Source organism: Aquila chrysaetos, chromosome 17, assembly GCF_900496995.4.
Source record: "Aquila chrysaetos chrysaetos chromosome 17, bAquChr1.4, whole genome shotgun sequence".
NCBI lineage: Eukaryota > Metazoa > Chordata > Aves > Accipitriformes > Accipitridae > Aquila > Aquila chrysaetos.
Genome location: NC_044020.1, coordinates 1,502,021 through 1,517,106, shown reverse-complemented (window position 1 = coordinate 1,517,106; position 15,086 = coordinate 1,502,021). Strand labels below are relative to the sequence as shown.

The 15,086-nt window shown below is 47.8% G+C and overlaps 1 protein-coding gene across 1 annotated transcript in view; it reads left to right on the top strand.

The window, feature by feature from the left end:
• Nucleotides 1-15,086, top strand: part of CACNA1I (calcium voltage-gated channel subunit alpha1 I) — a 172,771-nt gene that overhangs the window by 154,997 nt on the left and 2,688 nt on the right. The window contains 9 exon segments of the mRNA XM_030041229.1: nt 384-454; nt 4,153-4,231; nt 4,810-4,931; nt 5,693-6,031; nt 6,659-6,805; nt 11,000-11,116; nt 11,500-11,665; nt 12,557-12,753; nt 14,745-15,086. Of these exon segments, the coding sequence (XP_029897089.1) occupies nt 384-454; nt 4,153-4,231; nt 4,810-4,931; nt 5,693-6,031; nt 6,659-6,805; nt 11,000-11,116; nt 11,500-11,665; nt 12,557-12,753; nt 14,745-15,086 (1,580 nt within the window).

Sequence of the window (15,086 nt, the reverse complement as noted above, 5' to 3'; positions counted from 1 at the left end):
CTAAGCTGCCTTAACAGATGGTGGCTGGAGGAAGAGGAGGTGATGGAATGAAAAACCAGAGCAGAGGGAGAAGTGTGATACACATTTCTGGGAGAAAGAGGGCTCTTGGCCAGACTGTTTGGGTGAAGCAGAAGCAGCCCAATAGGCATGGGTGGCAGAGTATTTAGTAAGAAGAGGATGGACTGGAGGAGAAGGAACCACTAGGACTGTACAGTCAAAAAAAGTGGGAAAAGGGAGAAGGGGGCCAAGGGGGACAATCCAGTTTTTCTAGGGCAAGGGGAGACAGGATATCTGTCTTGTGCTACTGCCATTAGTAAGTCACACAAAGGGTGGACCTTCTGAGCTCAGTCTGAGTGACTCTTCTCTTGTGCTTGTTGTGGCAGTCCTGAAGCTACTGAAGATGGCCACAGGAATGCGAGCACTGCTGGATACAGTTGTTCAAGCCCTGCCACAGGTAAAACAGACCAGCTCCCCCAAAGATTCTCCTTTTCGGCACCCTTTTTCCAAAGGGTTGATTCTTGTGGAGTCTCAGAGCTGGTGTCTACTGTGTTGTGCAGGCAACTGCCTGAAGGTGAAGTCCAAGTTTTCATGTCATTCATAGGGGTACAGCTCTCCTCAGATAGGTGTTGTCCAGGTTCTCATGTCAATCACAGGGGTACAGCTTACCTCACATCTCTGTTCTCCAGCGGTTGAATGAAATAAGCCTTGATCCCTGGATAAGGGCGGATTTCTTCCCATCACGTCTAGCTAGTGACTAACTGCTTGCAGCTAGTTCCCAGCTCCTCTCTCCCCTCTCCATAAGAAGGGAAGAGTGACTGGCAGCCAGTTCGGGAGGAAAGGAGGTCTTTGCGTCTCTACTCCTCTCACCCTTCCCCGCATGTGCCCCCCTTTCCCGCCTCTCATTCGCACTCCTGTCACTCCTTTTCTTAGCCAGTGCTTCCCCCTTCCTACATCCTTTTCTTCCTTTCTCCTCCTGGATCCCTTTGTGTTGCTGAGCCTCTCGTGTATGAGAAGCAGTGACGCGCTCTGTTGTGGCTCACGCAGCCGGCAGTTAAGTGTCTACTGCAAGACAGCTAGGCAGAAGGATTTCATGAGCTGTGAGCAGCAGCTGTTCCCAAATGAGATGCTGACATGGTACTTTACACAGGCTTCAAGCCCACTGTGAGGATCCTCCGTGATGGATGAGCAGCCAGGGAGACTGGTCCTCTTCCTTTTGGATCCTTGAGAGAGAATTGTTAAGTAAGGAGTAATGGCACCAAGTGGCTCTACTGATCATCCATCAGACCATTCCCCTGGCAGGCCCCGAGCAGGCAGCTATATTGCTTGATATCAAAATGCACGGGCATTTGTCAGTTGATTTATCAGCTAATGTGCCAGTCTTGGTGAGTGATGCAGAGCTGAGAATCAGTCTGAAAACAGCATGACTAGTTACCCAAGGAGTTTACTTCTGATGTTGGTGGCAATAAATGTCAATCTGAATTAGAGGAATCTTGTGGCACAAAAGTGAGGGGGAAACACTGTGATCTTTTATGGATCCTGACCTCTGTCTGATCTCCCATGCTTTTTATTAAACGATAATAATTTGTGGCTTTGTCTAATAATAATAATTATATAATTCATATGTAGGATATGTAGTAGTATCATCATCCAGGATAGTTGGGGGCTGAGATATACTGGACAATGGCAGGAACAGGAGATTAAGTGTGTTCTTATAGCAGGCAGCTTTGAGCCAGTAATGTTTATTAGTTCTGGCTCTGCTGCCCCAGGCTGGCTCAGTGCAGCTGCTTTGCACCTTGCTTTTTTCTGTTCCACGAGCCACAACAGCTGATTTTTCTTAGGCAAGGGTCTGGAACGGAGCAGGTCTCCAGATCCAGCACCTGCATGTCTGTGGCATGTTTATTCTGCAACCCACATAAATGCACATAGATATTGAGAGCTGGCTGAAGTAGTATCCAGAAGCCCTTGGTAAGAGGACTCTGCAGTGTATTTGCACTTAAATAGTGAGAGTCAACTTCTACCCACAAAATATCTCTCCCTGTCATGTAGATGGAGAAACTGAGTCATCAGGCAGTGAAGTGTTTTGCTCAGGATGGCAAAAAGCACAGCTTGGACCTAAATTCAAGCATCTGAGCCCTGCTCTGGTCCTAGCCACAAATCAGAAGTATATTCTTCCATACTTTATAAATTCTGGGTTTTTGTTTCCCATTCACCGACAGCTTCTTTGCTAACCAAGATGGTAGGTCAGGTCTTTTGGAGGTCATTAATATCTGCCACAAAACCCTCACAAGCAGATGTCTAAAGGTCTGGCCTCCAGGTATTCCCTGGAAGGTAATAACAAGCAGGCCTTAATCCTTCCAGCATCAAAGCCTACGATCAATCCACTTCCTATTGACTGGCTTTTGCTTCCTTCTGTAACAGGTTGGCTTCATTTAATAAAGTTATATAACAGAGGGATCAAAAATCACTCCATATTTAAAGTTGTGTAAAAATCTGCACTTAAAGCAGGGCTAAAATCTCCCAGTTTCACTGTTAAAAGATTGAATTTAGTCTCCATATTTTATACACTGGGTCTTCGGGGGACAATTGAATTATCTGTAATATTATTCTCCAAGATTTATTGGCTTTGCCAAAAGAAGCAGTTTAAAATAAGCTGTCCCTTCCCTTGCGCTTTTTCCTCCTCTCGACCTTTCTCTTTATGTTCCTAGAGCACAGACTCACATCAGGGATTTTGGCTTGCTAATGGCATATAAGGCATCTCCACTTGTCCTGTTTCAATTCCCTTCCTGTCTTTGTTATACTGCAACAATTCTTGATAGTGAATAGAGCTTTAATTTTAAAGACCCCTTTGGAAATGTAGCCCTTAGCTAAGTTTTATTAACTTCTTTTTCTTAATACCCTGTAGACACAGACCCAGAGGTATGTGTTCACAGCATTTACTATGGTGTCCAATTTAGTCATCAGAAATAATTCCTTCCACTGAGTATGTAGGGAGCCAGGATCTGGCAGCCCAGGGGAGTGGGTGGGCTGAATCATTTATTTCTCTCCTGAATTTGGATGGCACAGCAGTTGCAATGACTAAATTAGACTCCTGAAGTGGATGATCCTAACAAAGGCCCAGACCACATGCATTCAGACCAGACACTGTTCAGTTTTTCAAAAACACCCGTATACCAGTTAGGTCCTTAATTTTTCCCTGCCTTCTCTTGCTCCACCAACGTGTGCTAACTGTTACTGGCGTTTTCTGTTACAGTTCAGCCTACGTCTTCCAAAACCCCCTCCTGCTCCTCACGTGTAACCCAGCTGCCCCACATGCAGGGAGGCAGGAGATTCAGAGGCAAGCAGCAATTTGGGAGAGTGAGGACTTGGGGGCAGTGCCCACATTGCTGGTGGCACTGCTGCCTTTGCGCACCACGAAGCAGCAATCCTCGCAATGGCGGGTTTCCAAACAGCAGCTGCTGGAGGCCCAGAAATCAGGCTTTGACCTATTATTCATGAGATGGAAAGGAAGCTCTGCTTCCTCTCTTGACTCCTTCATAGTCTCCTCTTCTTTCTTCTTCTCCTCCTCTCCACACATTTCAAAAGTGCCTCTTTACCCTTCTTCCTTCCCGCCTGCCTACTCCTTCCACAAGCCCTGCTGTAACTCCACGTGTAGCTGGTGCTTTGCCCCGCCACGCTCTGCCTGGTTCATGGCAGGAGCTGCTGTACCTGTGTCCCCGTCTCTTTGGAGCACTGCTGTTGCGCTCTTCACATGAGCATAACTTCAAGGGACTTAGGCAGTTTGGTGGGGCATGCAGCACTGCGGGACGTGTCTGTATGCTGTAATCCGTAGCTTGTCCTTCACCCAGACAAACTGGCTTCACCTTCTGTGCCCCTGCTCCAATGTTCTTGTCTTCATCTGGCCCATAAGCTGCACACTTCAGTCAGCCCTGGTCAGAGCTTGTGCTGGAATGGAGGCAAATGGGAAAAGAGCGTCCTTCAAGTCCAGTTGCAACGGGTGCCATCACTGGTGATTTCCCGAGCCTTGAGCAATTGTTTGGTTGCATTTGTACGCTGGGAATTTGCTGCTGTTTTCTTCAGGCTTTGAAAGACAGAAACTTGCCTGTACAGATGAAATAGGCTTTGGGGTAGGCTGACCATGCTGTTCGCTTTCAGGTTGGAAACCTCGGACTCCTTTTCATGCTCCTCTTTTTCATCTACGCTGCTCTAGGAGTGGAGCTCTTTGGAAAACTGGGTAAGTCTCAAGCAGACCATGCTCCAGTGTGAGCCACAAACCTGCTGGGAAGCTGAGGTTTCTCAAAATCAGTACTCATTCAATAAAGGGACTGAATTACTTGATGGCCTTTATTCTCCCTTATGTGTAATTGATGTAAGAGGAGTTTCCCTCTAAATTGTTATTGTCCTAACAGCCTAACAAAATAAAAGCAGTGTCTGGTTTCTCTTGCATTCTTCAACTTTTGCTTTTTTGGCACTGCCTGCCTTGATAATGCCTTCAAGATTACAAGAAAAACTCAGGGAAAGTTTATTTACATCTCTTGCCATGGAATATTGATCAAGAAGAAAGGCAGCACAATGACACGTGGGGAGGATGCCCCTGAGCAACTGAGTTACACTGCCTGATATCCTGGGGCTGGGCCATCAGGGATTTTTCTGTATTGCTGGGCAACAGCCAACTGTTGGGCAGGGGGCTGATGCTGTGACCTGAGGTCTCCAGGCTGTGAGAAGCCTGAAGTCCCCTTCCCCGGTTCCTGCTGTTGCTCTGGGGGTCGGCAGCGTGTCCTCTGCTGATAGCCGCGATCCCCTTCCTTTCAGTATGCAATGATGAGAACCCCTGTGAGGGCATGAGCCGCCACGCCACCTTTGAGAACTTCGGGATGGCCTTCCTCACGCTCTTCCAGGTGTCCACGGGTGACAACTGGAATGGGATCATGAAGGTAACTGGGGCTCAGGGGCGTGGATGCCCTTATTGTGGGGAAGGAGAAGCTCTGATGTGTGCTCTGTTCAGCAGTGCTTGGGCTAAAAAAGAGGAGGAGCGCAGGAGCTGGGTTGCTAGATAAGGACCCTGCTTGGGCCACAATTTCCCTCCTCATCATGGTAACTCATAACTTGGCCTCATCTAGTCCTACAGACGTGTGTCTGAGGAAAGTTCAAGTTGTCCTTGGGAGGAACAAGACGACTGTCCAGACTAAGAGGGACTATCCACTGTCATAAGGCCTGTTATCAAAGCTTAATGTAGGCACGTATATTGTAGGACATGTAGGACATGGCACCCATCTGCAGAGCTACCAGGGCAATCCAAAATAAATCCTTCCTTCAAAGGACATGGAGAAAGGAAAGTTCTTTGAACACATATAATGTTTTTGAGTCTGGCTAGGAGAAGGCAGTACCAGACTGCTCATTTTTGTTCTTGCTCACGTGTGGGGCTGCAGTGGCAGCAACATGTGATGGCCTGGAAGTAGTTTGCTCTGTACGCCTTTGGATGTATTTGCTCTGAAGCAGAGAGCACACAATCAGATAGTGTCCCAGATTCTTTGAGGACATCATGATCCCAGAGGGTGTGGGGTGATAGAAATGTTTGCCTTGTTCTTTGCGTTGGCATCAGTGTTTTTTGACCGAAAGAGCAGCCCAGCTTGTATTCTTACTTTAGTCCTTCCTTCCTTCCATCGTTCCCTCTCAAACCCAACTTCCCCTCAAGGATACCTTGCGTGACTGCAGCCACGATGACCGGAGCTGCCTCAGCAACCTGCAGTTCATCTCCCCACTGTACTTTGTCAGCTTTGTGCTCACAGCCCAGTTTGTCCTCATCAATGTGGTGGTAGCTGTGCTCATGAAACATCTCGACGACAGCAACAAGGAGGCCCAGGAGGATGCAGAGATGGATGCTGAGATTGAGCTGGAAATTGCACATGGGCTGTGCTCCCGCAAGTCAGGCTCTCCAAATTCAGGACAGGGAAAAGGAGCAGGAACAGGAGGCGGCGGTGGGAGAACAGATCCTGAAGGCCGTCTGTGCATGAGATGTTATTCTCCAGCCCAGGTGAGTACACCTTTGAGCTTATCAACCAGACTGAAGCAAGTAGCTGTGGGGAGAAGCTGGGCAGCCTAGGTGACTGAGGGCTTAGCAATAGCAGATACACTTGCACCTCAGGGTGAGAGGTTTGTTTTCAGCGGCAGACTGTTGAGTTGGTAGCATTGTGTGGGGAGAAGGCTGTGACAGCAGTGGGTCCTGTTCATCGTCATCATGGTGTAGGAACCTGAGGGCCAGCAGAGAAGGGATGGAGCAGATCAGCTGAAGGTGTGTTAGGAGCACATTTGAGAGGGGAGCTCAGGAGAAGGGAATGGGGGAAATGGCAGATCAAGAGTGAGGCACTCCAGCAGAGCTGGAAGGGAGGCATAAGCAGTGCCATGGTGCGCTGACAGTGAGTGAAGACAGTCCCTCCTTTTTTTTTTTTTTTTTTTTTGTTGCATTGAACTCTGGCACCTTTACACACCCTAAGGAGCAAATGCTCCCCCAGTGACCCTGTGCAGGTACCGCAGAACAAGGTGCTGCTCCAGATGAGTCAGGGTGGAGAACCCAGCCCCAAATTCACATGAAACTTTGAAGCAAAAAACTCGGCATTCTTAAAATGATCTCTCCCATCCTCCCCCCTTTCTTGTCCCCTAGGAGAACTTATGGCTGGACAGTGTCTCTTTAATTATTAAGGACTCCTTCGACGGGGAGTTAATGATCATCGATAACCTATCGGGCTCCGTCTTCCATCATTACTCCTCGCCGGCCATGTGCGAGAAGTGTAACCATGACAAGCAAGAGGTAACCTGCGTACGAGGATGCGTGAGGGGACTCTCCCCCCAAGACCTGCACACCCACATGCCTGCAGGTCGTCCGATGTGTGCTTCTGGCTGTAGATTGTGTAGACAGAGAGCTTGTTGACCTGTTTGTCATCTGTCATGAATTGCTTATACTGCCTCTAGTACAGGCCTGCCCTCCTTAGCCATGGGGGGATGTTTGAGGTGGTGGAAAGGTGAGATGTGCCAGGACACAGGTCAGGAAGGACTGAATGAGCTGTAGAGAAATAATTATGAAGGCGTCCTGGCAGCTCTTGTTGTGTTCAATTCTGCAAGAAAAGCCGAAGTTTAAGTTCATGTTGTACAGAGGACTGAAAGGATCTCACCCCAATGACAGCACTCAGGGGCAATTCAGTGGGAGATTTAAGCATGTGTTTTGTCTTCATTTTAAGCATGTGCTTGCTTATTCCCTGTTGAGGTCGATGAATTAAGCACATGCTTAAATGCCTTGTTGACTAGAGTCACCGTCTGTGAGCAAGGATTGGTTTGTGGTGAAAACCAGTTAATTAGTTTGAGCAAAAAGTAAATTAAAATGGGCCCACTGAGAAAGTTTGAGAGTCTCTTTTCTCATGTAGAACCTGTTAGCTGACAAATGGGTTATTGCTAAGAGCAGGACACCAAATGGCTTAGACCTGTGCTTCTATAGTTAGTAGATGCTTTGGAAAACTACTTCCTAGGCCATTAGTCTTTTCAGGCTGTGAAACTTCAGGTGTCTGGGAGAAGTGAGGTGAATAGCAGAATTAATTTTGTTTCTGAAATCATTTTATTGTAGTTAGGTGCTATGATCGTGGTCAGACTTGTAACAGTAGCATGGCTCATCTGACAGTGAATCAGTACGTCAGTGGCAATCTTCACCATCTCCTTCCCCATAACTAACTTGATATGTTGCTATTGCTTATGAAGAAACCAGGAAACTTGGGAAGAGAGCTCTCATTGGCAGATTACGCTATCCGTGGTTCTGATGCTCTAATTTTTTTTCAGCCTTTCAGCTATCTGCTTGTCCCCATAGCTTCCCTTTGAAATATCAAAATGCAGATATTGCTGTAGTTTATCAGTATTGCAACACTTCACAAATAGATGCTGCATTAATACAGCCAAATAAGTAGTTTTCAATTAACTGCATTTTCTACTGCTTTGCATAAGTCCATATATTCAGGAATTGGTGCTCAGCCTTCTCAGGAAATCAGGTCTTCTAAGGCATTCCAGAATGATTACCCCAAAATTAAGTCATTTGCAGCTAGTTTGCTGCATTTGAAAACCTTCCAGATAGTCTTCAGTATCCTGCCTAGGAATGAAGACAACAACAACAGATTTTCTTACCTTCCCAGCAAGGAAACTAGGCAGCAAAATCTTCAAGCACAACCCACAGCCACAGCAAAGAGTTTGACAGAATAATCACAACCAAAGAATTATTCTTAGACCATATTTTCTAATGGCTGTTATAGAGCCATAAATTATTTTTCAAAATTGATATTTCAATACTTCTAAAATGTGGAATTGAAAAGAAATGGTCCAAATGCAGGAATAACTTTAGTGGTAAAATGTAGATATTTTATTTCTGATCATACGAATCAAAACTGCAGCTCAGGATTTTAAGTCATGGTTGATCATGACCTTCTCTTTATATTTCATAGTATAAAAAACACTGAGGAAATTCCAAGAGGAAATCACTGCATGGAGTCACAGCTAGGCTTGTCCCTGCACTAACACCAGCAATACACACAGTCATTAAATTAGGGTGTACTCTGGTACATCAACATATCCGAATGTGCATTGTACACACAGAATTGTATTATCTCAGAAGCAACCGACAGCAAGTAATATAGGCAAAACAGGTTTTATCTAGTCCTGTTCAATGCATGTGTGTTCAAACAAAATAGTATGCTTGCTGCCCACCCAATCACCCTTAACTGTGCCCTTGTGACAAAAATCACAAATCAGCCAAAAATGTTCACTTCCATTTCGCTTGTAGTTTAATCCATCAAGATGCTGAGCACAGTGGATGGACTCAAACATATGCTCAGAGTTATTAAGCTTTTTGTCACATTGAGTAGAAGTGCTCAGCATCTTTCCCAGTTATGCTGCTTGCATCTTATCTTCAAGCCAATTATTTGTACAATTAAGGATTTTTGTAATCATGGCTCTGTTTTTGAAGATATGCTATATCTGCAACTAGTTATTTTCTGAGGGATATGTGTGCATGGTTCAGTGTCTCAGGTTGGTGTCCCTGGCAGTTTTCATGGATTGTGCTCCTAGTGAACAGCCCCTTCTCCCCCCACTGCAATTTTAAAATTTTTTTTGTTCCTCATCTTTAGTCAGAAGATTTTAAAATATTCTGCAGTAAGGGAAGCTATAAGAACAAATCATCTTTTTTTCATACTGCTAACCTCTTCTCTTGTCATCGCTATCCTTTCACTCTTGGGCTGGTTGAGTTAGATATCTGTGTATTGGTGGCTGATAGAGTGTTCAGCTGGTGGCAGGAGTTTGCCAGTGAGCCGCGGTGAACCGTTTCCACACATGCAGTTTATCTATTCATGACTTTGTTGATTATGTTTTTTGTGTAGATCCCAGGGTGGCCAGAATTTGCAAGCAAGCGGTTCAGTGAAGAACAGACTATTCTGGCTTTTGTTGAAACCCTTTTTTTATGGATGGAGAAGGTAGCGGCAGATGTTATCACATTTCACGCTCGTGTCTCTACAAGCACAGTTGTAAGGCTGTTCTGGTGTAACAAGCACTTAGGCGAGTAATGGATGAGTATGCACATTAAGTGGGACTGAATGAAGACTGTGTTTCTCTGCACAAGTAGTTGCTGACTGATGGCTGTGTAGCATGCTTGTCTTAACTTCATTGTGGGCTCTCTGGTGCGTCCGCTCTCAGCAGCAGTTGTTGGTTTTGGGCTCTCTTCATGGTTGAACGGCACCATGTTCCTGTGTCAGAATAATATCCCAAATAAGGATGTCATTTGTGCCCTTTATTTAAATCCAGCTCTGGTTTTCCATCCCATTTATTCGAAGTGCGCTATTCCTCGGATGGAGACCTCTTCCAGTCTCTGGCATTGGCACAAGCCACTAAACTCCCAGCTCGAAGGAGTCATCTCTCCAAATGTTCCACCTGCTCTTATAGCAGAAAAGCTGTACCCGCCTCTTACAAACACAAACGCAGGGGAGGACAAAATAAACGGCCAGGAAGCAAACTGTCCTGACTGAGACAACCCAGAATATAGCTGTCAAGAGTCAGGTCATGGGAACTGGTGGGACTCTAGAGACCAGTAGTGGAAAGCCAAGCACAGGAGGGACAGAGCAGCTGCTTAGGCTACTAGAAAAAGGAGATGCTTTTCAGGCATTGTGGGAAAGAGATGTCAGGCAGAGGGGAATTGGAGGAAAGAGGATGGGAGAGGGGCACATGTGCTATGAAACAGGCCAAAAGATGAAGCAAGGTCAGGCACGGGACTGGGGCGGAGCGGAGGCTCAAGGATGGGAAGGATGCAGTGGTCAGATGTGGTTTCAGAAAGCAAGAGAGCGCAAGTATGAGTGGGTGGGAGGGGTGAGTTTAGGGATGGAGAGCAGGATGGGAGATGGTGTTAGCTGAGGTCTTGGGTAGATTAGAGGTGAGGGGAGAGGGAAGACACAGGGAAGCTGGAGAGAAACAGAGTTTCAGTGACGAAGGTAAGAGAATATGAAAAGCATGATACCGGCATGGACTGCAAGAGGCATGACTATCCCTGGAATGAAAGCACCTTCACGTTTAAGCAGGGCTGTCCGTGGTGCCTTCAGAGAGAGGGGTCCACTCCTCATCCCTCAGCAGAGCAGACTGCCTTGTCACCGGCCCGAGGGAGCCCTCTCCCCGCCTGGCTTTACTTGCAGGGCCTTGTGCCAGCCCTGTCGCTGGGACAGATTCAGGACTCCTTCCTCCAATTCTGGCACTAGAGGAGCATGGACTGGCGGTGGGCTGCTTACAGATCGTATGTTCAACCTTCCTTAAAAAGTGGATTCTCCTGCCCAGCCCAGGTCTGGGTTAGGCAGTACCTGATGTATCCAAGGAATATAACCTAAAATTGATCTTGGGTCTACAGGCTCTCACTTACCCACCATAAACAGTGTGACTGCTTGAAAGGTGGGTGCCAGGCATGACCTGTGACAGCTCCTTTCCCTTTTTGCAGGTCCAGCTAGCCGAAATGGAAGCATTATCCCTCAACTCAGACAAGTCCTCTTCCGTCCTTCTAGGAGATGAGTCAGACAATCACAGCACTTCTCAGCTGAGTCCTAAGGAGATCAAGGTTAGCCCCAGGTGGTCGTGGGCACGTTGCACCATGTGCTGTATTTCTGCCCCTGCTCATTTGAAGTGTTCTGTATTCATCCAAGTGTCCCTGCTGAGGAATATAAATTCAGGTCACTTTTCAAGAGCTTCTCCATAGAGACATATCGTGGAGAAGGATTTGAGGAGAAAAAAAGGGATGTATGTTTTAGAAAATTCTCTTCACTACCGTCAGTAACTTCCTCTGAATGAGCTTAAATTTAGGGGATTTGGGCTGGAAACCTGAGCATCTCTTAGCTAGCTTGAAGGTGTCTTCAGAATCAGCCCTTCTTGAGGCTTTCACAAGTCTGCTCTTTCGTCTGCCATTACATTTCACAAGGCTTTGTCCTCATTTTTTTCCAGCAGGATGGCCAGGACAGCCCTGACTCCAATGGGGTAGGCGATCTGGGGGAATGCCTGCTCCCAATATCCAGTGCGGATGGCTCTACAAACCCGGACAGTTACCTGTGTGAAATAGAGAAAACTCCTTTCAACTCAGTCCAGTCTTGGCTAAAGCATGAAAGTACCAAAGGTGAGCACAGCTTTCATCATTCTCCAGGTCTGCTGAAAGTGTGGGTTGGTTCGGCTCATCTGCCTTTCCCCTGCCTCCTCCCTGCCAGGAATGGAGTTAATGTGACGTGGGGTTACACTAACCAAGAATTAGCTTTCAGGTTGCCAGTCATCGGGAATGGGGTGAGGAGCAGTTTCTTCTTTTGCTGCTAGATTTTATATCCTCCCTCGGACCTGCCTATGCGAAGTATCATGAAAGAGCTGATTCTTGTTCACAGTCGTGCACCCATGCACGGTCAGAGAAGAGTGGGGACAGACTCCCCTGACGTGCCAGCTGGATGAACTGTGCTCACTTGGCACGGTAAAACGTTGCTGCCCCCAAGACCAGGCTACTCAGGTACAGGTTCAGGGAATACGTAATACGTCTCTGCCCTTGGTGGAAGTGCTACTCCAGTGCTACTCTTGAGCATGCTCTGGCTTCCTGTGGTCCCCTGGTTTCCCAAACCACCAGTTTATTTATCTCCCTTCATCCCTTGCCTTGCAGGGTCTGGGGTGAAAGTCCTCTGGCAGTGATACATAGTTGAATCAAGGCCTCACAGCTCAACATTTTTCTGCAAGAGCAACTACAGGAGAAGCAAGCTGGGCTGTTGCTTTATGGCTCTGAGCTGTGTTAGATCTTCTGGGTCTGGTGCAGGTTTTGGTCCTTGAGTAGAAAGTGGGACCCATGGTGTGAACACTAGACTGAGGCTTCTTGGCCAGGAGTGTGTGTTACTAAATATCCTCTGTACACTAGACTTGCAGGACCCTCTGTGTAACAGCAGCAAAGGCACCAAACCAAATTGGAGGACTCTTCAACTTTCTTTTTTTTTTTCTGTTTCTGTTCTCCTCCCCATTTCTTTTGATGCTTTGTCAGTCCCTCCCAGCCCCTTCTCTCCAGGTGCATCTTGCCCTCTGTTACCTGTACCAGCAGAATTTTTCCACCCAGCCATCTCTGCCACCCAGACAGGGCCTGAGAAAGTTTCATGTCCACGCAACCTTCCTAAGATCTCTCTGCAAGGCTCATGGGCATCACTGAGATCTCCGAGTGTGAACTGTTCACTTCTTCATCAGGTGAGGATCCCCGCTTCCCCCTGCTAGGAAAGCTTGATCACATCACATACAAACAGAGGGGCTGAATGGGGAGGAGGGCAGAAGAAGGAGAGAGGCAGCTGTGGTCATGGGCTGGGTCACCTGGACCTAACCTGCTGGAGGAGCACGGTGGACTGCAGAGTGCGGGAGCCTTGGGGAGGAGAGAGGGTTGTATGGCAAAGGGGTGTTGTATAGCTCTCAGTCCTTGAAATCATATCTTCTGCTTTGGATCAAAAAATAGTTTGGCAGCTGCAGCTAGCCCCACACAAAGACAAAATCACACCACCTTTTAGCTCACCCCGGGGTCCCCTGCACTGAGCGCGCTGCAGACACCTGCCTGCACAGCAGCTGCAGCGTGAGCCAAGGAGGTGGCAGCCGCACAGCCGCCTCGGCTCCTCTTCGTGCCGTGACTCCAGATCGTGCGCTTTCTTGGTTGGAACAGGCTTCTCCCCACCTACCTCCTCCATAGCCCTTCGTGCCACATCCACACACCGCATCCCTGAGTTTGCTGTTTTCCCCTCCCCACTTAGCTCTTACATCCCAGAAAGGTGCTGTCTCTTTCTGAAAAGGCAGCTATTTCTCACTAATGAAAGAGAAGAATAAAAGTGTTGAGGGAAGATCAAGTGTCTCTGAAGAGCAGAGGAGGCAGAGATGAAAGTCCAATAGAGATTCCTCTTATTGTTCTTGGAAGATACTCCATGAACAATTCCTGTTTGAGGAGTATAGGGACACTCTATTCCACGCAAACTGAAAAATAAAAATAGAATCATATGTCATCCAGTTCTATGTGACAGACACTGTTGGCACAATACAAATGTGTATAAATTCACCAAGGATAAATTTAGCCTTGAGCTGAGACCACTGAGTTGTTGCGGTGTTGAAACTTCTGGTATAAGTTTAGACATCAAGAAAAAGAGCTCTGGAGCTGGCGTACCACTGGGGCAAAAGTACTGAACTGTTTTAAAGCTGAAATTGGTAAAGTTCTGATTATGTGATGCAGACTGTATGGAATAGCCGTGGTTCAGGAGACTGCTTCCAGTCCTATGTGCATCATTTCCAGTGCTGTGTCCCAGTGACGATCTCATAGTGCAGACCAATTTCCTAGGAACAACTGAAATGCAGCTTAACTAACTGAGCCCTCATACAAGGAAATTAAGGCTGTTTCCCCTTCCTGCTGGAAGGCGACCCCACCTTTCTGCCCTAAATACCATCATTGTCACTAGTGCTCATCAGAAGAGCTGTGAGGCCTCTTTTCTCTCTCCAAATACTGCTGATTTTTTAATGAGAGGAAGTATATGTACAGAGCCTGAGGTCAGTGTACAGAAGTCCCCTGATTTCTGGCCAGCTGATGGTTTCAATGTGTCTGCAGCCTCTGTGACAGGTTTACAGGGAAGCCAAGAGTGAGGACCCACAGGGATCCTCAGCTCCGCTGGCTCCTGGACTACCCATGGTCAGGGACAGCCCAGCAGCAGGGACTGCAGAGCTCACAAACCCAGTACCCCTTCCCTTTGGAGCATTTCACATGGGAGGGGAAAATTCATTCTGGAGCAGAATGAAGTCAGAGCTCAACATACTGAAACCTTTCTTCATTCTGGAGCAGAATGAAGTCAGAGCTCAAAATACTGAAACCTTTCTTCATTCTGGAGCAGAATGAAGTCAGAGCTCAACATACTGAAACCTTTCCTCCTCCCCCAGAAGGGAATTCCCCTGGGCAAGCTGTGTGGCTGGTGCTTTGTAGCATTGCTCAGGTGGTTTAGAGCTGCCCTCCCCAGCGGAGGAGTGCGGGAAAGGAATTGGAGTTTTTCCCGCTTTTTTTTGCAATTGTGGTTTATTTTTCACACCCCAAAGTACTCAAAAAAAAAAAAAAAAAAAAAAAAAAAAAAAAAGGCAAAGCCTGTTGCCCCCTGCCCATCTCTTCCCCCCTGCGCCCATCTCCTTCCCGCGGACTGTGTTTCCACACTCCTGCTCCCCAGGCCCCGGAGAGCGATACCTCGCTGGACAGCCGGAGCAGCAGCTCGGCGGGCAGCCTGCAGACCACGCTGGAGGACAGCCTCAACCTCAGCGACTCTCCCCAGCGCACCCTGGACCTACCGGTGGCTCTGTGCCCCGTGCCGGCTGCCGGCAGCCAAAGACCCCTGGCAGCCCCCCTCTCGCCCACCTCCCGCCGCCGGAGCCTGCGGGGCCGGGGGCTCTTCAGCCTGCGAAGCATCTGCCGTCACCAGCGCAGCCACAGCAGCGGCGGGAGCACCAGCCCCGGCTGCACCCACCACGACTCCATGGACCCCTCGGACGAGGAGGGGGCCGGTAGCAGCCTG